General features: G+C 37.8%; 2 protein-coding genes across 3 annotated transcripts; one reads left to right on the top strand and one right to left on the bottom strand.

The window, feature by feature from the left end:
- Positions 1-53: 53 nt before the first annotated feature.
- Positions 54-6,476, bottom strand: LOC116061797 (kelch-like protein 10). The gene is made up of 5 exons (XM_031316158.2): positions 6,220-6,476; positions 3,907-4,396; positions 2,372-2,962; positions 1,351-1,500; positions 54-658 (listed from the first exon to the last, which is right to left on the bottom strand). The coding sequence occupies exons 1-5, from the start codon at positions 6,354-6,356 to the stop codon at positions 362-364; spliced, it is 1,665 nt and encodes a 554-aa protein (XP_031172018.1). The 5' UTR covers positions 6,357-6,476; the 3' UTR covers positions 54-361.
- A 630-nt stretch (positions 6,477-7,106) lies between these two features.
- On the top strand, positions 7,107-22,106 carry plekha3 (pleckstrin homology domain containing, family A (phosphoinositide binding specific) member 3). Of its 2 annotated transcripts, XM_031316021.2 has the most exons (9): positions 7,107-7,449; positions 10,936-11,052; positions 12,621-12,770; positions 14,244-14,365; positions 14,938-15,042; positions 18,320-18,363; positions 19,976-20,070; positions 20,668-20,817; positions 21,124-22,106. In XM_031316021.2, exons 1-9 carry the CDS (start codon positions 7,410-7,412, stop codon positions 21,231-21,233), a joined length of 933 nt encoding a protein of 310 aa, XP_031171881.1. In that variant the 5' UTR covers positions 7,107-7,409; the 3' UTR covers positions 21,234-22,106. The 2 variants fall into 2 exon arrangements, with proteins under 2 accessions (XP_031171881.1, XP_031171882.1); XM_031316022.2 differs by lacking the exon at positions 20,668-20,817 and having other exon boundaries at positions 21,124-22,101.
- Positions 22,107-22,586: the final 480 nt, after the last annotated feature.

Raw genomic sequence — 22,586 nt, 5'->3', positions numbered from 1 at the left:
TTATTGTTTGTTTTTTTACTTGACAACTATCATGTTTTTACCAAATGATGTAGAGATTTTTAGGCATTCTCTTATCATATGTCTTGAAAAATAGTGCAAATAGGTGCCGTAAATGCCCCAGGACCCCCATAGATTTGGGCTGAGCCCTAAATATGTACAACATTTGGCTCTGCCCCTGCTATTGCTCCTGGTCCCAGTCTGTTGTGTTCATTAAAGCAGAAGCTATTTCCCTTCTACTCCACTCTCAGAAGCAAATGTTGCACTTTTTACTCCACTGATATTTATTTGACAGCTTTAGTTACTTTAAAGATTCAGATTAATACAAAATATAAATCAACTATTAAATGCTAGTTGATTGTAATTATAGATACGCAGTAGCGCAGGGGTATCGATCCACCACACAGCAGCTGAGGCCGCTGCGGGACATCTTCATGTCCCGGACAATGTGCCACCTGTTGACCTCTTCATCAAAGCGCTCCACCTTAGAGAGGGTGCCGTGATTGTCGAACCCTCCAGCCACGTACAGCTGGTCCTCCAACACTGCAATGCCAAAGCTGCTGCGAGCGTGAATCATGGGATTCACCATGCTCCACTGGTTTGACAGTGGGTCATAGGCAATGACTCTGCTCACATGCGAGCTATTTCTGTAGCCACCAATCTAGGAGAGGAAGGTTGGAACATTTAAATATTTTACTTGAGAAAAACACCACATTGGACAAATACTTAACCGTGAATCTTTTTTTTTTAAAAGGCCACCAAAAATTGTCTAATTTTTATTTGTTTAACATTTTATGTATTAATTTAAAGCTTTAGTACGTAACTTTTTGATATTAATAAAACGTCCGTTACATTCAAGCCTTTGCCAAATGAGTTGCTACAAAGCTAATGAAGACTATCAGCTCCACACAACTCTCTCTGGATTTCTCAGTATGACTATGTTCAGAAGATTGGGTCATCCGGTGACTTTCGCGCGCAGAAATTCGAGTGAAGATAATTACCTCTTCTGAAGAGTCCATCATGTTTTTTTAATCCTCCGTGGCTACTAGCAACTGCGTAGAGGAGGGGTGGGGGCGGTTCGCGGTCACGGAAGGCTTGTATCATTCGAACGCACCAACTAACTAGCACTATAGCTTAAATTAAATTAATTATTGTTCATGTAAATTGTATTGTCTAAATTCAGTTTTAAAGCCTTTAAAACTCCAGAATATAATTGTGTTTTTGTTTTGTTTAGCCTGAAACAGTCCAGTTTAAGAATATTGTCTCTAGAATGTTAATAAAAGACTCACCATGCGTAATTAGTTTGTCATTGTAGAACGTAAATGGACATTTAACTGAAAAGCTTAAGCTTACTACATATATTCGGTCTTTGTAGGCGGCGGCCCGTGCTGCATTACACCCTATTTCCATGGAGGCGATTAACGTCCACTGGTTGGTGTCAGGGTTGTAGCACTCAGCACTTGACAGAGGTTCAGTCCTTTTGAAACCACCGCAAATGTACACCTAGGAAAGAAAAACACCAGTTATTGTTAGTTGTCGTCAACATGTATTCATTTTCAGCAAGTGATGAGTTAAACCAGAGGTCAGCACAAACCATAGACTGTAAAAATAATGGATGAAGCTTCAATGTCTGGGTGGTGGTGGCGCAGTGGATGTGACACATGCCTTTGGTGTGGGCGATCTGGGTTCAATTCCCATTTCAATACATCAACCAATGTGTCCCTGAGCAAGACACTTAACCCCTAGTTGCTCCAGAGGTGTGTGACCTCTGACATATATAGCAATTGTAAGTTGCTTTGGATAAAAGCGTCAGCTAAATGACATGTAATGTTCATTTCCAGGTTCATAATTGTATTTAGAGGTTGTACCAGAATAGGTTTATGTGGTTTAATTTTCAAAAAATACCGTATTTTTGTTGTACTACACATTGCTGCAGCTCCTCTTTTCACCCTGTGTGTTGAGCTCTCTGTTTTAGCTACAGAGTGAGACATCTCACTTCTGTCCCATCTTTGTTGGGAGTCGCCCATGCGCAGTACCTAGGTCAGCACTACAAGCCAGTCAGAAGCAGAGTATGAGGGCGTGCCACGCTAGCAGCTAGGCGAGCATTATAACGTGTGTTACAAAGTGACCACGTTTGTCTCTGAAGTAAAGGCTGGACTACAATAGAGCTGTTTGGAGCAGTTGGTGAACAGTGTTTTCTCTGGAAGATGTCAAAGTCCCTTTGGGGTGGACTTTGGGCTTTTTCACTTTTTAAACCTATAACATGCACAGAAAAGATATATAACACAATGAAGGAAAGGGAAAAAGCCAAAAAGCATAATATGAGCACTTTAAGATTTTGTTTCCCACTGCCACTGCCGTCAGTTTTAACTACCTTGCCGTGTAGTGTTGCCGTGCCGGCATTGCTCCTCTTCTCGTTCATTGGTGCGATCAGAGTCCACTGGCTAATGTCAGGCTGGTATCGCTCTGCAGTTTTGAGTTTCTCATCTCCATCACAGCCTCCCATGGCATATATGCAGCCATTCAGTGCCACCACGCTGACGTAGCATCGGACTGCGTGCATCGGCCCCACGTCTTGCCAGGTTTGAGTGACGAGGTTGAGCTTTCGTACACTGCTTAAATATTTTAGACCATCATAGCCTCCGATACAGTAGACAAATCCATTGAGGCAGACGCAGCCGTAGAATGCTCGAGGAGCCTCCTCATTGTGCACTTTCACCCAGCGGTCAGCCCGAACATTGTATAATTCGATCCTGTTGGTTGGACAATCATTCGCCCAACCGCCAATAGCAAATAGCACAGCAGAGGGCAGGCGTGTGCGCGTCAGAGGTTGGTTTGTATTGGACTCACGAAGGGTCTTCATAGCTTGAATCACCATTTTCGTGCACAGCGGACTCTTAGTCACAAGAGCATTTGTGCTCACTCTGTCCATCAAGTACTCACTGGACATTAGCAGCAGGCGCACCTGGACAGACAAGAGGGAGATTGATAGAAATGATATGAGGATTCAACTCATACAAAGTTTTAAAGATATCAGTCCATGAAGTAATAGTTTTGTGTAGACACTCCAATAGGTATTGATATTTTGTACCATTATATAATATGTAATCTATGATAAATGTGTTAATAAGCAGATATAGGGAACCAGTTTGAGGCAAAAAAACAGCCTTGTATAACATGGCTATTACCAACGAAAAAACAGTAAGCTGTTTTTAAAATCTTTATCAATTTTTCAATGCTTGTTTGTCGGAGACAATCAAAACCAGGGTTCATAGACCCTAAAAAGTATGAGGCCCATTCACGCCGCTTAAAAGTTTTCATCCTTTATTGTTTTACAATATTGAAACAAGGAGGATTAATGTTGCGTGGCTTTTTATTTACATTGAATAACAGGAAAATACCCTGTTTCCCCCAACTGGAAATCAGTCAACCAGTCAGGGCTTTGTAGGAAAGAATGTTCCTGTGCCACAGTAACAAAAATAGCCACATCTGTGAAAAATAGTGATAGAAAAAGATTCACAAAGAGTAGATAAGGTTGACACAGCGGAATAAGTTTTGGAAGTCAACTAACAGAAATAGCTAAATTGACATAATTTTTTGATTGTCAAGAAGAATAGTTGGTTAATTGTTCCATTGTCGGTTTACTGTGACTGCAGCTTTAGTCGACTGACAATGATGTCGGTGAAATGGATAGGTCACTAATTGGTTAGGGCAAAACGAGACAACATAACCCCCCCTCCTGATCTCTCTGACTAAATAATGATGTCAATTGAACTGGCAGTTCAGTCTGATTATCAGGCTAGACAATTCTTATTAAAACTGTTGCAGTCTGTGCAAGTACCTGTACAGTTGGTACAGTCTCTCCAAATTGGAGTACCAGTACCTAAAAACGATCCACTCTTCAGTTACCTTGCTCAGCAGGGTGGCCATGTGACATCTGCGTTCCTCAGGAGCGTATTCAATCCAACGGAGGACAGCCTCAAACACGGTGCTCTCCTGTCTCGCATTGAGCTCGTCCTTCTTAATTAAATCGGCCAGCTGCTCCACAGAAAGCTGCAGGAACTTCAGAGAGAACACTGTGACTTCCTTAAAGTGATGCAGCATGTGAAGGTAGGCCTTTTGCCTCAGCTCAGGACATTTGTGGATGTCCGCCAGCATCCACATGTGGACGCAGTTCTTGAAACTAAGATGCTGCTCCACGAAGTTGCAGCAGGCCTGCATGATGCCCTTGACGCTGAAGTAGTCTGCTCCCGCCAACAGCTCCAGCACATTCTCCTCCGTCACCACAACAGAGCCGGTGTAGGCGTATTCCACAATGAGATTCATTATATTGGGTGACACCTGGGAAAAACTGTAGACCTGCTGCCCTGATGTTGATGATTTGCTGAGGAAAATATCTCTGTGGAATCAAGATCAAAAGAACCAGGATTTTAGGAGGATCTTTCTGTCATACTTCTACAACTTCTACTCAAACATGCATTCAAAGAGTATTACTTCGATTTAGCATTGCACTACTATAACATGTCTAACCATGGACAGTTTAAAAAAAAAAAGGGACAAAAAAACGATGCCACAGAACCAAAGGTATCATCTTTTCTTATTGCACACATTTTGGAGGCATGCACCATCTCAACATTTAAGAAAAAGCTTAAAACACTCTTCTTTAATAAAGCGAATAGGTAGAATAGGTAGGGTTGGCTCAGGTTTCCCTTGGACCAGCCCTTAGGCTATAGGTTTAGACTGCCGTGACTTCCTATGACACACTGAGCTCCTCTCTCCTCTCTTTCTCTTCATCTGTGCGCGTTCATATCCCATTAATGAATGTTACTAACTTAGCTTCTTCCCCCGGAGTCCTTGTGCTTTCTCGCCTTGCAGATTTCCTTGGATTGTGGTGGCACCTGGAATGTGGTTGCACCTCATGCCGTTGTCCTGCTCGACGCCCGCTACTACTATTAGTAGTAGTTATAGTTCTACTATCTTTACTGTTACTATATATGCCACTGTTCATCATGTGATATCATTATACCCTCTGCTATAATTAGAATGAGTCATATTTCAAAATGTATTATAGATAGTTGCTTTGCATCTCTCTCTCTCTCTCTTTCTCTCTCTCTCTCTCTCTCTCTCTCTCTCTCTATCTCTCTCTCCCTCTCCCTTAACTAGTTGAGGCAGAGGGGCGCCCACCTAGAGCCAGGGCAGGTTCTGCTTGAGGTTTCTGCCTATAAAAAAACAACGTTTTTCCTTCCGTTTTCCTTTCCACTGCAGCACAAAGTGCAATTGCTATTGGGGGGAATTGTTGAGAATTGTTGGTCTCTGTAAATTACATCTGTAAAGTTTCCTGAGATAACTTCTATTATGATTTGACACTGTAAATAAAATATAATTGAATTGAAAATTCTTCTTCTTTGTCAATCTCTGGTACCTGCATTACCCATAATGCAATGTGACCTCTGACAGTACAGTCAGAGATTTGGGGGCTAATGTAGCCTCGAGGCTCCAGCCTAAAGGAGTGGGCTACAGAGGCCTAGTAAACTCCCTTCTTTCTAACTCCACAAACCCTATATTTTAATTTTTTTCATTTTCAAACTTGTTGACTCAAATGACATCACTTAAGGAGATTTATCAGATGTCACACAGCTCCCTCTTGAGCCACAGAAGGTTAATTTTACAAGTAGGCGAACCCAATATTCACTCTCTTTTAGCTTTCTTTTAATCTCCACCATCCTCTGAGAAAACATATCTGGCACTTCAGCTGCTAAATGCTCCACAATGTTTACCACCTAGTTGCAAACTTCATTAAGTGTTTGGTGATGGGAAGGTACAGTGGGCTTATCAGAACTGATGAGAGTGGTGAGACAAAACCAAAACAATTGACCTATTCAGGGGTTCTTGCCATAGGTAAAGAAAATCTGTCTGTGGATTCTGTGTTATCTTTCAAACCATTTCTTAAAGGCACCTTGGGGCGTTTTCTTGTCAACCAACACTGACATTTACATTTAGTGTTCCTCACCAAAATGCATTAGATGCTACCGAACCTCTTCAAAAAAACATTTGCAAAGCTGATTTTCTTGTCTCTAAAACCATTGCTCCATAGCTCCACTAGTGGTCAAAAAATGACCTTTAACCTCCTTAACCCTTCTGCATTATGTTCCATTAAATCACAATGAAAACCATGAGATGAAATAAATACAGTATCCACCAAAACAATGTTGATCAGCTCACCTGAAGTATGAGCCGCAGTTGCAGAGGATGATCCTGTGGACTTTAAACTCAACGTCATCGACTGTGATCACAGCATCGCACAGCTTTCCCTCCAGACGGAGCTCATTAATCGTATTATTAAAGAAGATAGTGCTCATTGTTCAAATGTTATTCCAGAGGTATGAGCTGCTGAAATGTCTTCTTTCATACGATTTTTTTCCTTGACATAAATCAATATTAACTTTGTAAGATGCAGTTCCTAGTATATAGGGCCTTTCTCCGGATTGTTTTTATTTGAAAATCATCTCAGAGTTACATTCTATTGGTGTTTTCTGAATTTTAGCATCATGTTGAAATACATTTAAAAGTGTCAGCACACATTACACATCGATATATCTATCCATCCATCTATCTATCCATCCATCTATCTATCTATCTATCTATCTATCTATCTATCTATCTATCTATCTATCTATCTATCTATCTATCTATCTATCTATCTATCTATAGCACTGTTGTTGCAGCAACCATATGCAGATAAGCTTCTCGCAGTATTTTGATCGTATCTCATTAAAAAAAATGTCATTCAAATATAATGAAAAAATCTGCGATATTATTTCCCATTCAAATCGTGTTGATTCAGAAAAGCAGAGCAGATTTGTTCACATAACGTAACGGTATCTCATAATTCTGAAATAATTATTTTGTTAATTCTAAATAATAGGGCGAACATTTTTTCTCAAGTTAATGCATTAGGCTTCCGTATAATACTTCTTCCACCGCTGATATTATTATAGTAGTAATAGTAGTAGTAGTAGTAGTAGTAGTAGTATAACCAGAGAAATAGAATTTCATTTTATTTCTATATAAGCAAATATATCAAATCTTTGAGTCTCCTTGTGAAATGTCCCCACCAGTCTTCCGTAGAAAAGCTGCTGCTTTGTTGACATTTTTCCCCCCCCTCTCATCAGCTTACTGCCCACAAGTTAGCTGGTCAGTTTATGAACATCTTAGCACAAACAAACCCTCAGCATGACATTATCCTGCCAACACTGCAGCCAGTCAGCTCGCAAAAACCAAAAACAGTTCACACATTTTTAGACAAGCAGCAGCTCACGATGGGGGTTATTTTCTAACCCGCTGTCACTCGACAGAGAGCGGACGCTAGCTAGTTAGCTTGCTGCTTCAGTTAGCTAGCCTGCAGAGCAACCATGGAGGGGATTCTGTACAAATGGACGAATTACATGACAGGTGAGTCGTTTGTCTGTCTGTCTGTCTGTCTGTCTGTCTGTCTGTCTGTCTACCAGCTGTTTAGCTTAGTGTCTTTCTGACCAGCAACAGACACAGTAACTGAATTATAAATGCTGGTGTTTGTGTTAGCTAACAGTTCTTACAGCTAGCTAGCCTGTCTAAAATCCTCCTCTAAGGGGAGACACTACAGGCAAAAACATACTCTTTTAATGTTGAGATTTTGGGCTAAATATGTAGCCTCCATAACATGTCTTCTTTCAGATTAGTGGAAAGAAAACATTTATATTTTCTAAACATTTATATTTCTACAATTCGTGTCTGTAGATTTCTCCTAAATACACCAAAAGTTAACAGATCTCATTTGCATAATTAAACATTACATTCCAGAAAACTTGTAATACAAAAGAATAATTGTCGTTATGTAAGTAACGTTAATCAACTGGGGAAGTTTCATAGTGATATCTATTAGTTAAAATGTTTTAACCTTTTATAACCTCTAGTGTCTTCAAAATGTCTGAATTTTGCAGTCCAAATTTTAGAGGATTTGTTCTCAGACTCAGAAACCCAGAAATCTCCACTTCAGTAGCACTTTACATACATCAAACATTCTAGTTTCATTCCTATCTATATTCTGAAGGGTTTTACAGAGGGGGTTGTTCATATATCATTCATAGCAGGATCCATGTAAAATTATATACCTAAAAACATGGAGAAAATTCTTGTTGTTTTTTATGGCGAGTATTTTCTGATTTATGGAGTAATAACAAGAGATATCTGTAATTCCCTCGGTAAAAACCTTTGACTCTAATATGTAGACAAAATTAAACAAGCATTTTGAACTTAGCTTTATCCAATGTTCAAATTTCTGTTGTGAAAATGTATGCAAATTAGCACATTTTTAATAAAATAATGAATCATTTGCATATTTAAACAAATATTTTTTTTAAAAACTTGTAATATAAAAAAGTATTTTCCCAATGTAAGTAATCCACTGGAGAAGTGTCATGGTGACATCTATTAGTAAAAATATTTTCCTATTCCCTTAACAGTCAGATGTAACCCTTAACACTGCAGCTACCAAGCTAATATGAGTATTATAAGCATGCAATGTGACACTGTTGTCATTTAATGGTAACTTGATGTATTTATTTTTAGCGTTAGTTATTTAGAAATTATACTCAATACCAAGAGCTCAATAATCAAAGATATAAAACAATCTATATCTATGTCAATAATCATATCAGGATCAAACAGGCACAGTATAATTTCCCTTCTGTTTATTTCAACATATATTTAACTCTCTGGGGTCTGAGGGTGTTTTCAGACACACAGAGGATTTTGGCATCCTCTGATATTGTTGTCAGTAATTTGAACAAATGTAAGCAGTATTTTCAAAGTATTTGGACTTTTTTTCTATTCAGCACAAGTTCAGCTACAATAATATCTAAGTAGAATGTATTTCACGATTGTACCTTCTTTTTTAAAATAACTGTTAAATAAACAAGTTGTAAAAAGTAATTTTAGAAGTGTGCTGGAAGTTGTGAAAAAACATTACCTTACCCATTGTGACGAACTGTTTTGGTCACTTGGGGTGATTGTGTGAAGTCTCAGCTATGTGACAAGCTCACTTTAATCTGCTCCAAATATAGCTGCTATTGCTGTTATATGACATGACATTGTGTAGGCTAGTGATAGAAATAAAAAGCAACCCACAGTAATAGAGGCATTTGACCTTAATAATGGCAGCACAGCATGTCTATAAATAATAGTGGTAGAGGACAAAATATACTCTGCTTGTGACTGTAATGACAGGCCTCTATAAACTGCTTTCTGCTGTGAATGAGATGAGATGCTATCATGAATCAGCTCAAAGCACAGACAAAATAAGGTAGAACACACATATTTAAAGATTAAAGTAAAAACAACGTATTTACCTAAGCTGCCAACGACTGGAATGAATTACACAAAACCTTAAAACTTGCAACACTTATCCCACTCGCTGCCTTTAAAGGAACATGCTGACTTATTGGGACTTTGTCTTATTCACCGTATCCCCCAGAGTTAGATAAGTCCATACATACCCTTCTCATCTCTGTGCGTGTCGTAACTCTGTCTGACGCCCCCACCGCTAGCCTAGCTTAGCCCAGATCCTGGAGGTAACCGGCTCCATCTAGCCTACTGCCCCCAGTAAGTGACAAAATAACGCCAACATTTTCCTATTTACATGTTTTGATTTGTATAGTCACAGCGTGTACAAATAAGGTCACATGAGACACAGCCATCTTCTAACCGTATATAAACTGGGAACTATATTCTCAGAAGGCGAAGCACTGCTTCTTGGGCGGAGTGATTAGCGCAACACCTGAAAAACACCGTTGTTACTCTCTGCTCCTCACCACGGGGCTTCTCAGGTGTTGCGATCAAATCACTCCGCCCAAGTAGCAGTGCTTTGCCTTTCTGAGAATATAGTTCCCAGTTTGTATACGGTTAGAAGATGACTGTGTCTCATGTGACCTTGTTATTTGTACACGCTGTGACTCTACAAATTCCTTTAAAGTACAGCTGCCTGAGCTCTTGTCCAATCACTGCTCGTGTTAACTCTCTTCCACCATTCATGCAGTATTACACACTCTTACTCTACTGTCTCTTATGCTCCATTGCATAGTGACACATTCTCCCCTGCACTGCTGTCATGTTTGTTTAATGCTCTTTTGCACTATTCCATCTGCACAAACTGCATATAGACTCTGTACTACATTCAGTATTTTTACTTGGCCTATTGTATTAGTATTGTGTTACTACCATACCACTTAGACATCACCTTGCACAAACTGTATATGGACTCTTGATGTGATCTGTATTTTTGTAGATTCTTTATTTACCAGGTCGTCGTTGCAAATGAGAATTTGTTCTCTATCGGCTTACCTGGTTAAATAAAGGTTAAATAAATACATAAATAAAACTAGTATTAAACGGTACTCAAAAATACTGTGAAACGTGTATTTCAGTATTATTAGTGGTGTGTACTGAAAGCAAATCTGAACATAAACAGCAAAAACAGAGCGCAAAAGACAAACCAACCAAACAACTTTGCTGGCTGCGAGCACAGAGAAAGAACAGGAAGTAGGTTCAGGACTGTAATACAACCAGTTTGTAGACCTCTTTGGATTTAGAAAATTGTGATTTTTTTTTTTTTTTTTTTTTTTTTACATTTTCTGACATTTTATAAAACAATAGAATACAACAATAGAACAATAAAAACTAATGTGCAGATTCATCAACAGTGAAATGAATCATTAGTTGAAACCAAAGGATCCAGCATTTTGGTGCATGAAGTTTAATCTGTCTGTTGTCAGTCTTCCAATTTGATGGAAGTGCAGTACTGTACTATATATCTCTGATATCTCCTATCATCTGACCAATGAAACCTCCACACAGAGACACCCATTTGTCGCTTAGGGTTTGAATGTGTTTTTGTGTGCTCAGGCTGGCAGCCACGCTGGTTCGTCTTAGAGAATGGAGTCCTGTCTTACTATGACTGCGAGGACGACGTTGGTAAAGGAAGCAAAGGATCCATCAAGATGTCCGTGTGTGACATTAAAGGTCAGACCGCTGTTTAAAAATGCCTGGCAGATGATTCCATTTGTTGACCCTGTATACCTATATTTGACTCTTAAAGCTACATTGTGTAAGAATTTCTCCCATCTAGCAGTGAAATTGTATATGACAACCAATCTAGCCCTTCCCATTCCGAGCACGTTTTAACTCCTACGGTGGCCGTATGCCAAGATTAACATGGCTTCCAGTACGACTTTGTCCGTTCTGTATATTGTACGAGATTAATAGTGTAAGGCAATGTTTACAGCGTAGGCTACATATTTTTCTCCGTGAGCAGAGTCAGAGATCAGTTGATGCGAGGGAAAGCTAAAGGAAGAGGGAAATAAGGTAAAGAAAGACCAAAAGACAAAGCCGGTGGCAGTGGATCGGTGAGACCTCCTAGGCAAAGAAACACTAAAGAGACACTCTCCAAAGATGACGAGGAGAGAAGCAACGCAGGTTTGTGTTTTTAATATTTCTCTGAGCAGTATTAACAATGTCAATGAAACCAAAATTAGCTCTTTGTATCTCCATCGTTTACACGCAGCTGTTCTAGCTGTAGCTAGTCTGTGTTACAACTATACATGACGTGAGCTGCCAGGGAAATCACGAGGTTATGCACAACCATGCTATAGTTAGCCAAGCAACTATAAAACTTTGAATTTACACAAATAGGCTGAATTAGCCTACCTATCGAGAAGAAAGCAGGCAACTTTGGCATTCAAAGTTTTAAAATCCTTGCTCCTTATGATCTCTGTCCATCTTGGAAAAGCCACTCCAATATTAACTTTGGTCTTGTTGCTTTGCCTATGGCGTTTTAATTCTCTTTTTTCGCTTCCTTGGCGACTCGGTTACGTGTCCTCGAGAATAGGCGCGATCCTCCATCTTCAACAGGCTTTCAAATCTGCCGGCAGTCGCGAGTAATCTCCCGGCTGGCATTCGTCACGGTGCCACTGAGTGTAAAAGCGCGAAATGCGGAGGTATGTCCCTCTTTGGCTAATGTATTTTAAAGATGGCGGCACAACATGGCGGACGCCATTCGAGCGACTCGCTCGCATGTATTCTGAATGATTCTGAATGATTCTACGAGAATACTTTGATTAGTTGGTGGAAGTAATTACACATGAATGAGCACATATTTGTGAAAGAACAAAGGGTTTTTTTGCTAAGAATCAACTCAAAAAAATTACACAATGGAGCTTTAACCCCCCCCCCCAGTAGTGTCGAGTCACTACACTTGCACTAACCTTCATCCAGGACTTTACATCTGCCCATTGCATTTACTATATATACTTTGCAAATTTTGCACTAAACCCATTCATTCTCTTTTTTCTTATGCAACTGTTATTTTTGTATGTATATATTTGTTTTTCTATATTTGTTTATTTCATATTAATGTTTAATATGTTTGTTTGTTTGTTTATGTATGCACCTTTCACCAAGGCAGATTCCACATACGTGTACTCATTGTGGCAATAAAATCTTTCTGATTCTGATACCGCCACTGTCCTCACTCATGGTACTAAACACATCTATACGCATCCAGCAAACACTGTTTATGTTTTATGTTTCAGTTCATCCGACAGATCCAACGCGCCTGGAGTTGATAATCCCCGGCGAGCAGCATTTCTACGTCCGAGCTGTGAACTCTGCAGAGAGACAGAGGTGGCTGGTGGCTTTAGGCTCGTCCAAGGCTGGAACACTGGACAGTCACAAACACAAAGGTACACAGAGTTTGTATTCAAGTCTGTCCGTCTGCCATGTCTGTGTTTTGATCCTCTTTCTGTAGGAAAATCACTTTAAAACAAATGGGGAAAAACCCACCTGTTTGTAAGACAGTTTAGCTTGTGACCTGTCTTGGATTTTGTTCTCATAATGGTGTTTGTATTGGTGTGTGAAGATATTTTGCTTTTCATTAAAAACCAAAGGGGAATTTGAAATAACACTTTGTGATGCCATCATATCACTTCTACTGTAAAGTAGAAATAAATAAAACTGTAATTTTAGCACTAGCAGTTAATAAGAAAAAAACAGGTAATATAAATAAAATGTAAAATACTGCATATTGTGTGTTTAAGTAGTATTTACGATCTTATAAAAGCCGGTATTCAAATGGGAAGGCCTGTAGTTAATAGAGGCCATATAAAAAAATATAATGTACACACAGACATTGTTTAAGCATTGTTTAATTCATTAATCCCACTTGTTTCCAAATATATTATTTAAAAGCTGGTGCTGGGTTTTTTTAATAGTGAGGTGAAAATGTTGCTGACATAAATGCCACACAGTCTCAATTCTAATAGAATAGAATAAATCTTTAATGTCCCAAGATGGAAATTTTTCTTTGGCTCACCATACATACAAGACAGATAAACATACAGACAACATATCAGACATAGTAAGTGGAGTATAACAAGATAAAATGGGAAAAAAAGAAAATATCAGGATACAAAATAATAAGTATGCTTAAATTCATTAAAATAGCAGCTCAGTTTGATGTCACTTGGTTTGGTTGAGGATACTGATGGCATTTGGAAGAAAGGATTTTTTTTAAATACACTTTTTGCCAGAGGCACTCTGAAGCGCCTCCCAGACTTCAGGAGCTCAAACTGTCTGGAAAAAGGGTGTGTACTATCTGCAGTGAATTTCCTAGCTTTCTTCCTCATTCTGTCAGTGTATATTTGGGTCAGGTGTTTGGGGTTTTTTCCACTGTTTTGCTAGCCATTAACACTATCCTGTTAAGCTTGTTCTTGAGTTTGCAGCTTAAATGGCCAAACTAAGCAGAGAGGTGAAAGGTTAAAACACTTTCAATGTGTGTGGTGTATACTAGCTCAGTAATCTGAGCACTGACGCCCTGACAGCTCAGTCTTCTGAGGAGACTGAGTCGTTGTGAGCATTTCTTATAAATATAGTCTGTGTTATCTAAAAAACTCAAATGGTTGTCAAGAACCGTACCTAGGTACTTAAAAGTTCCCACAGTTTCAACTGCTAGGCCATTAAATAAAACTGGCTATGTTGTTGTGTCTTGTTTTTTGCAAAAGAGTAACTTGTTTGTCTTTGCCTCATTGATCTCTAGCTCGCTATCATTGCACCATGCTTCAAGGAGAAGATTTCTGTCTCTATTTCTGACTGCAGATTTACCTCTTCAGGACATTTTTAAAAGGGTATTTTAACTGTCTGTGTGCGTCTGTTGCTAGGTCCAGACTGTCTGAAGACAAAGATGTCTGAACTACGTCTGTACTGCGACCTCCTTGTCCAGCAGGTCCAAACGATCCAATCACAGCACACGGCCGACACAGAGGAAACGCCCACCTCTGAGGTGACCCCAAACTCATTTAGTCACATCCTTATTTCCACAAAGTTAGACTTATAACTACATACTTTTTTAGATAATGTTTATTAGGGATAAGTTTGTAGGTTCAGTTTTTATTCGTTTTGAAGAGCAAATCAGTATGCTGAAATACTTTTAGTGTAAGTGATGCAGTTGCAACTATTTTAATCAGCATGGTGGCCTAATGGTTAGCACTGTGGCCAACATCAAGAAGGTTCTGGGTTTGAATCCAGGTCGTTCCGGGCCTTTCTGTGTGGAGTTTGTATGTTCTCCCCATGTTTGCGTGGGTTTCCTCCGGGTGCTCCGGTTTCCCCTACCATCAAAAAAACATGTGCTAGGTTCTCCAGTCAGTGCCCTTGATCAAGGCACTGGCTCAGATCTGGAGTTTGTCACTGGGTGCTGTAAATGGGGGATGGGTTAAATGCAGAGAATGAATTTCGCTACATGTATGTGTATGTGACAATAAAGTACCCTTTACCTTTTAAGGTAATTCATATTCTCTCTCTCTCTCTCTCTCTCTCTCTCTCTCTCTCTCTCTCTCTCTCTCTCTCTCTCTGCAGGCCTCTCTCCTCAGTGCAACCTGTGCAACTTTCATTAAGACTTTGGAGGAGTGTATGACCCTCGCCAACCAGAGTTTGACCCCTGACCTCCGGCCTCCTGAAAGGGTTATTACACTTTCTTTAACTCTTTCAAGTACAATAAGTCTACACAGATGAGTTTTGGTGATATTGAAAAATGAATGCTACAGGAAGAACCTGCAGTCAAAATGCACTGAATAATTCCTCTTTAAACCATTGTTACTACCCAGCAGTAGCCCCACCTTAACTGGCTGCAACATTAGTACTGATTTATAATCCAATACTATATAAATCGTTCTGAAATGTACCATTCTGCATAATGAATACTTTTACTTTTGGTACTTAAAATATGTTACTTTTGGTACTTTAAATATATTTTGATGCCAACATTTATGTACTTTTACTTAAGAGTTTGAAGGCAGGATTTTTACTTGTAACAGAGTATTTTTACACTGCAGTTATTTAACTTCTTAAGTAAAATATCTGAGTACTTCTTCCACTTCATGGGTCTTATTGATACTGGATGTTTGAGGCCAATTCAGTTATTAATATTTGTTGAGTTTTAAAAAACATTATAGATTTTTGTTTTTTTTTAACATACCGTAAAGACATAACAAACATTTTTGATTTAAATCCCTTTAATTTGAGTATTAGAGAATTGTGACCAATATACTATAAAGCCCATAGATGATTTACTGACATTAAAGGCAAATAATGTATTTTTTATTTGCTCTAACTGCCCAAGTTGTTTCTGGTGGTGGCTGCACACTCATTTTTGCACAGTATGAAAAACATTTTCCACAGACTTGAAAATGACCCAAACTATTTAATCACAATGAACACAGAGCTTTAATTTGCTTCAAGCTAAGTTTTTGGTTTGCTGTGATTTATTTGTAATTGTTAGTTTTTCTTTTTTCATGCAGTGCACACACATTATGTTAAGCTCTGCTTAAAATCAATCATCCACCATATCAGACGCCTGAAGGCTGAAATGAAGTTCTCTGCAAGAAAACTCAATAATGCCAGTAAGAAATCAAATTAAATAGGTGTGCATCAATTAGGTGTTAGTCAATTGGCTTAGTGTAATACAAATGTCAAAAAATTCATAGTATAGTATGTTGTAAAAAGTCATAAAAAAGTGATAGTATAGTATGTCGAAAAAATTCATAGCATAGTATATTGAAAAAGTCATAGTATAGTATGTTGAAAAAAGTCATAAAAAAGTCATAGTATAGTATGTTGAAAAAAGTCATAGCATAGTATGTCGAAAAAAGTCATAGTATAGTATGTTGAAAAAAGTCATAAATAAGTCATAGTATAGTATGTCGAAAAAAATCATAGTATAGTATGTCGAAAAAAGTCATAAAGTCATAGTATAGTATGTCGAAAAAAGTCATAGTATATCGAAAAAAGTCATAGTATAGTATGTCGAAAAAAGTCATGGCATAGTATGTCGAAAAAAGTCATAGTATAGTATGTCGAAAAAAGTCATGGCATAGTATGTCGAAAAAAGTCATAGTATAGTATGTCGAAAAAAAGTCATAGTATAGTATGTAAAAAAAATCATAGTATAGTATGTCAAAAAAATCATAGTATAGTATGTCAAAAAAAGTCATAAAAAAGTCATAGTATAGTTTGTCGAAAAAAATCATAGTATAGTATGTCGAAAAAAGTCATAAATAAGTCATAGTATAGTTTGTCGAAAAAAATCATAGTATAGTATGTCGAAAAAAATCATAGTATAGTATGTCAAAAAAAGTCATAAAAAAGTCATAGTATAGTATGTCGAAAAAAGTCATAAATAAGTCATAGTATAGTTTGTCGAAAAAAATCATAGTATAGTATGTCGAAAAAAGTCATAAAGTTATAGTATGTCGAAAAAAGTCATGGCATAGTATGTCGAAAAAAGTCATAGTATAGTATGTCGAAAAAAGTCATAGTATAGTATGTCGAAAAAAGTCATGGCATAGTATGTCGAAAAAAGTCATAGTATAGTATGTCGAAAAAAGTCATGGCACAGTATGTCGAAAAAAGTCATAGTATAGTATGTCAAAAAAAGTCATAGTATAGTATGTCGAAAAAAGTCATGGCATAGTATGTCGAAAAAAGTCATAGTATAGTATGTCGAAAAAAAGTCATAGTATAGTATGTCGAAAAAAAGTCATAGTATAGTATGTCGAAAAAAGTCATAAAGTTATAGTATGTCGAAAAAAGTCATAAAAAAGTCATAGTATAGTAAGTCATAAAAAAATCATAGTATAGTATGTCAAAAAGTCATAGTATAGTATGTCGAAAAAGGTTGTAGTATGGTATGTCGAAAAAAGTCATAGTATAGTATGTCAAAAAAAGTCATAGTATAGTATGTCGAAAAAAGTCATGGCATAGTATGTCGAAAAAAGTCATAGTATAGTATGTCGAAAAAAGTCATGGCATAGTATGTCGAAAAAAGTCATAGTATAGTATGTCGAAAAAAAGTCATAGTATAGTATGTCGAAAAAAAATAGTATAGTATGTCAAAAAAATCATAGTATAGTATGTCAAAAAAAGTCATAGTATAGTATGTCGAAAAAAGTCATAAATAAGTCATAGTATAGTATGTCGAAAAAAATCATAGTATAGTATGTCGAAAAAAGTCATAAAGTTATAGTATGTCGAAAAAAGTCGTAGTATGGTATGTCGAAAAAAAGTCATAGTATAGTATGTCGAAAAAAGTCGTGGCATAGTATGTCGAAAAAAATCATAGTATAGTATGTAAAAAAAAGTCATAAAAAAGTCATAGTATAGTAAGTCATAAAAAAATCATAGTATAGTATGTCAAAAAGTCATAAAAAAGTCATAGTATAGTATGTCGAAAAAGGTTGCAGTATGGTATGTCGAAAAAAAGTCATAGTATGTCGAAAAAAAGTCGTATAGTATTTCGAAGAAAGTCATAGTATAGTATGTCAAAAAAAGTCATAAAAAAGTCATAATATAGTGTGTCTAAAAAAGTCATAGTAAAAGAAAAAAAAAGTCATTAAAAAGTTATAGTATAGTGTGTTGTCAAAAGTCATAGTATAGTATGTGGAAAAAAGTCATACAAAACTCATAGTATAGATGTCTTAAAAAGTCATAGTTTAGTATGTCAAATATAGTACGTGATAAAAATATTAAAAGTCACACTAGTTATTTTGAAGAAAGAGAGGAGACATTTTCTGCTTGTAGCTGCTGCCCACATTGTTATTTGTATTTCCCTTTTTTTATTACATGCTGATTTCATAAAACGGACACATTCAGGAAGCTGCAGGACTGTGGACATCCTACACTAACAAATACTGCTGTACTAACAAAAATGTGTTCTATTCTGTCTTTCTGTATGTCTGCTCAGACAAAGAGGTCAATCAGTCACCCTGGAACATACAGCTTTGATAGGTGAGTTGAACACATGCATATTTTGGGTAACACTTTACTTGAAAGGTATCTACATAAGTCACTGTCATGACACTGTCATGACACATGAACCCTAACTCTAACCATAAATAATGTTTACGACACAATGTCATGCCACTCTCATAAAGATACCTTCAAGTAAAGTGAAACCATATTTTCTTACATAGCGTACTTCCTCCTTGTTATAATAATAACTTTATTTGTACAGCACTTGTCATTGCAAAGATGCAGCTTAAAGTGTCTTTGAAAACAGGATTAAATGTTAAACAAAACAAACAATAACAATACCATAAAACATAAAAACAATAAAAATAAACCAACTGCAACAATAAAATAATAGAAAACATAACAATGTAAGAGACAAGGTAGGATTACCCCAAATTAAAAGAAAAAGGAAATGCATTTAATTTCTAGGAGACTTCCGGTTGAACCCGGTTTATTCAAACTTTAATCCAACTTCCAAACCGATCTGCTCGCCAAATATGTAAAGCAAAAGCATCAAGATGAATGACCTTTGGCATAATGCATGGCTGCTAGGATGTCTGAATGTATGGATTATTACTATTAACTGTGGCCTCCAGGAGGCAGCATTGCAACACCTTAAATACAGCGATGCCTTAAAAAATAGGTTCACGTCCTTTTAAGCTTGTCTTAAAACTATAGTCAGTTGTTCACATGAACAATTAAGCAGGTTTTCTTTTAACAGCACGTATGGACAGGATTTGTTATAATAGTAAGTTTTAATTTCACGAGAATGAAATGTGTTTTTCAGTAGTTGAGATAATTAATACGGCTTTATAATACAGTTTCAGTATCACATGGTCTTATAGATGACATTTTCACTCTGACAGAAGACATACAAACACAGGTTTATTATACGTATTAAATGTTTCTTGACCTTTTGTGGTTACATGTTGTGTTTTTATGGAACGCTGTGGTAACATTTAGAGCCATGGCATTATAGCGTAGGGGGAATATGAACAGAGAACAAGTGTGGATAGTAACATTTTCATTGACATTTAAAACCCAACTGTGATAGCTGCAGTAGTTTGGGCTGATTCTTCATCAGCTGCAGATGAAGGCGAGCATGTCGAGGTCAGGTGAATGAGAAACATTGTGACTCCTCCACCTCGAAATGTGCTGAATAAACGGCAGTGACGATCCAAAGCTCTGCATCTGTTTCTTCTTATGTACTTACTTTTTAACAAAGGTTTAGGAGGACTTTTAGCAGGCACAGTCTGTATAGAAACATTGCAACTCTTTTTATTCATCACTGATAACTTTAATCTCCTCAGAGGGAGCAAACATCTCCTCCTTCACTTGGCCTTGCATGTGTTGTGAAATTTGGACAAAAAGACTAAATCTATTTGTATTTACATGGATATTAACATATAACTAATTGATACTCCTTAAGTAAACACAATGCAGGATGTCTATTTTATCCAAAACAAAAGATGTTTGATTAAGATGATCTTTGCAAATGTGTACATTGTCCTATAAAAAGATGTCTGGGGAAATAAACTTCATCTCTGACGCAGAAAACGGTAAGAGAAAATGTCCTATTTTATCATTATTTTCTTTTTTTTTCTCTCAGGTCAAGTGTTCCTAAGGAGTACTTGAGTGGAGGTCAAAGGTCAACTCAGCGCAGGAACCGGACGTGCTCCGACAGCTCCGTTTATGACACTGAGCGTAAGACACACTACCTTTTTTGAAAGACCCTTTCCATACATTTTAAGAACTCATCGCCACTTTGAGTTCTAACCGGTTACATCAGCCACACACTACTATACATTGATTATAAGATAGCACAACTTAGAAACTCAGAAATCAGTTTATTGCCAAGTAGGTTTTCACATACATAGGCATTTGTCTTAGTGTTTGGTGCATAACAATAAACACAGATAAAATACAAAAATCTAAGCAAGTAGTTAAGAACAGTCAAGAACCATAGCTAAAATAAAAAAAAACAACAAAAATGTACAAAGTAAGTACAATATATCTATTTTAAAAATGAAGAGCTGCACATTTTTGTGTACAAGTGGAGTGTACAACAAAATCACAGTATGATATATATATATATATATATATAGAACATGTACAGAGATGATAGTCCAAAAGATGTGTGCGTTAATGTAACGCGTAGTGACAGATGTTGGGACTTTACGTTAATGTAACGTGTAGTGTCTATGGGGCGGGATGAGGCCAGCTGCAGATGGTGTGAGGTTTTGGTCCTGATGGACCTCAGCCTCCTGCCAGAGGGGAGTGGCTCAAACAGTTTGTGTCCAGGGTGGGAGATGTCGGCCACAATCTTTCCTGCCCGCCTCAGGGTCCTGGAGGCATTGCAGATTGCAGCCAATCACCTTCTTCACAGAGCGAATGATACGCTGCAGTCTGCCCTTGGCGTTGGCAGCAGCGTACCAGATGGTGATGGAGCAGGTAAGGATGGACTCCATGTCGGCGGTGTAGACGTGCACCATCATTGTCGTTGGCAAGTTGAACTGCAATAAACAACAAAGTCATAGTATGAATGTTTTCAAAAATGTCCTAAAAAAGTCAAAAGTATACTATGACTTTTATGACATTTTATGTGTGTCATAGAAAAATGTCACAAAAAAAGTCATAGTATAGTCTGTCCTATCGGTCCAATCTCAATACTACTGCTAAATAGAAGCAGATTCTGAATAAAGACAACTCACCTGGGAAAGTTGATGCGTGTATTCACTCCCTGTGTGTGTGTTCCAGGTATGCTGCCCAGTGTCAACGGTGACTCATCTTCCATTCCTGAAGAGAGAGGAGGCAGCGTGAGCCCAAAGACCACACTTACTGACACAGACACAGACCTGTCCATCTGAAGACCTGACGTCCATCACAACCCTGCTGGACTCTGGGAGGACCAATTGACAGACATTTGATCTCCTCTAGGATTGTCCTCCTCGTACTTTTTCTCTGACGTCAGCTGGTTGCCAAACACATGCACTTTGGAATCATAATGAATCGTTTTCCTGAAGGCTGTCTTGGGTCAGTGCAGTGTCAGGGCAGCTTGTCAGTTGCACAGTACACACTGGAGAGCCAGAAAAGAGAGCAGGAAAGAGCTGGACTTGAGACAAAGGGAGGAAAAGGTAACCACATTCACACTATGGACACACTCGTGGAGATGATGGTAGCCTTGGCGTTTGGACTTCCTGATACAAATCTGTGAACAAAGTGAATGAAAATGGCAGTTACTGTTAAAGATGTGAACTTTCCGAGTGGCAACCAGATTAGGACTGTGATGTTGTAGTAGGCAGCTCCCCGGCACGCTATCAATAAGATAATAACTGGATTGATCGTTCACTGCTTTAAAGCATCTTCTCGTATAATATTTTCTGCTTTTTCCACATACTCAAGAACTTGCCTAACTTTTTCTTTCCTTGGAAACTTGCCAAGCATCTTCTACATTCTTCTTCCAGGCCAGTTGTCTCTATCCCTCTTCCCGTCAGCTTCTCATCTTTGATGTTGTCAGTAGTGACGTAGCGGAGGATGAAACCAGACTGATAGAACGGCGTTTCTGAAGGTTCCTGAAGCCGCTTATCTCTGCCACAGTATACTCACAGAGATCTGAGGCTCTTCAGAGGCCTTTTTTTTTTTTTTTTTTCACAAATCTAATATATTAAATGTGCCATCATTAGAGCTGGGCAATATATCGAAATCGATATATGAGGCTAGATATCGTCTTAAATTTTGGATATCGTAATATCCTGATATGACACAAGTTTTGTCTTTTCCTGGTTTTAAAGGCTGCATTACAGTAAAGTGATGTCATTTTCTGAACATACCAGACTGTTGTAACTGTTCTATTATTTGCCTTTACCCACATAGTTATTATATCAACATAACTGATGATTATTTATCCAAAATCTCATTGTGTAAATATTTTGTGAAAGCACAAATTGTCAACCCTACAATATCGCCACAATATCGATATCGAGGTATTTGGTCAAAAATATCGTGATATTTGATTTTCTCCTTATCGCCCAGCTCTAGCCATCATGCTTCTTCTCCATAGTTTGATCTGCAGCTCTTTGCTTAGGAAGTTTGTTTTTGCCTCCTGCAGTCCAAAGACAAGTCAGATCAGAGGAACATTTCTAAATTACAGATAGGTGTGAATGTGTGCAAGTTACTGCCTCTTATTGTTTGTATTTGAGCATTTTCTTGCCTTTTTTTGT

Source organism: Sander lucioperca, chromosome 15 (genome assembly GCF_008315115.2).
Source record: "Sander lucioperca isolate FBNREF2018 chromosome 15, SLUC_FBN_1.2, whole genome shotgun sequence".
Lineage (NCBI taxonomy): Eukaryota > Metazoa > Chordata > Actinopteri > Perciformes > Percidae > Sander > Sander lucioperca.
This window is presented reverse-complemented; position numbering and strand designations above follow the sequence as displayed.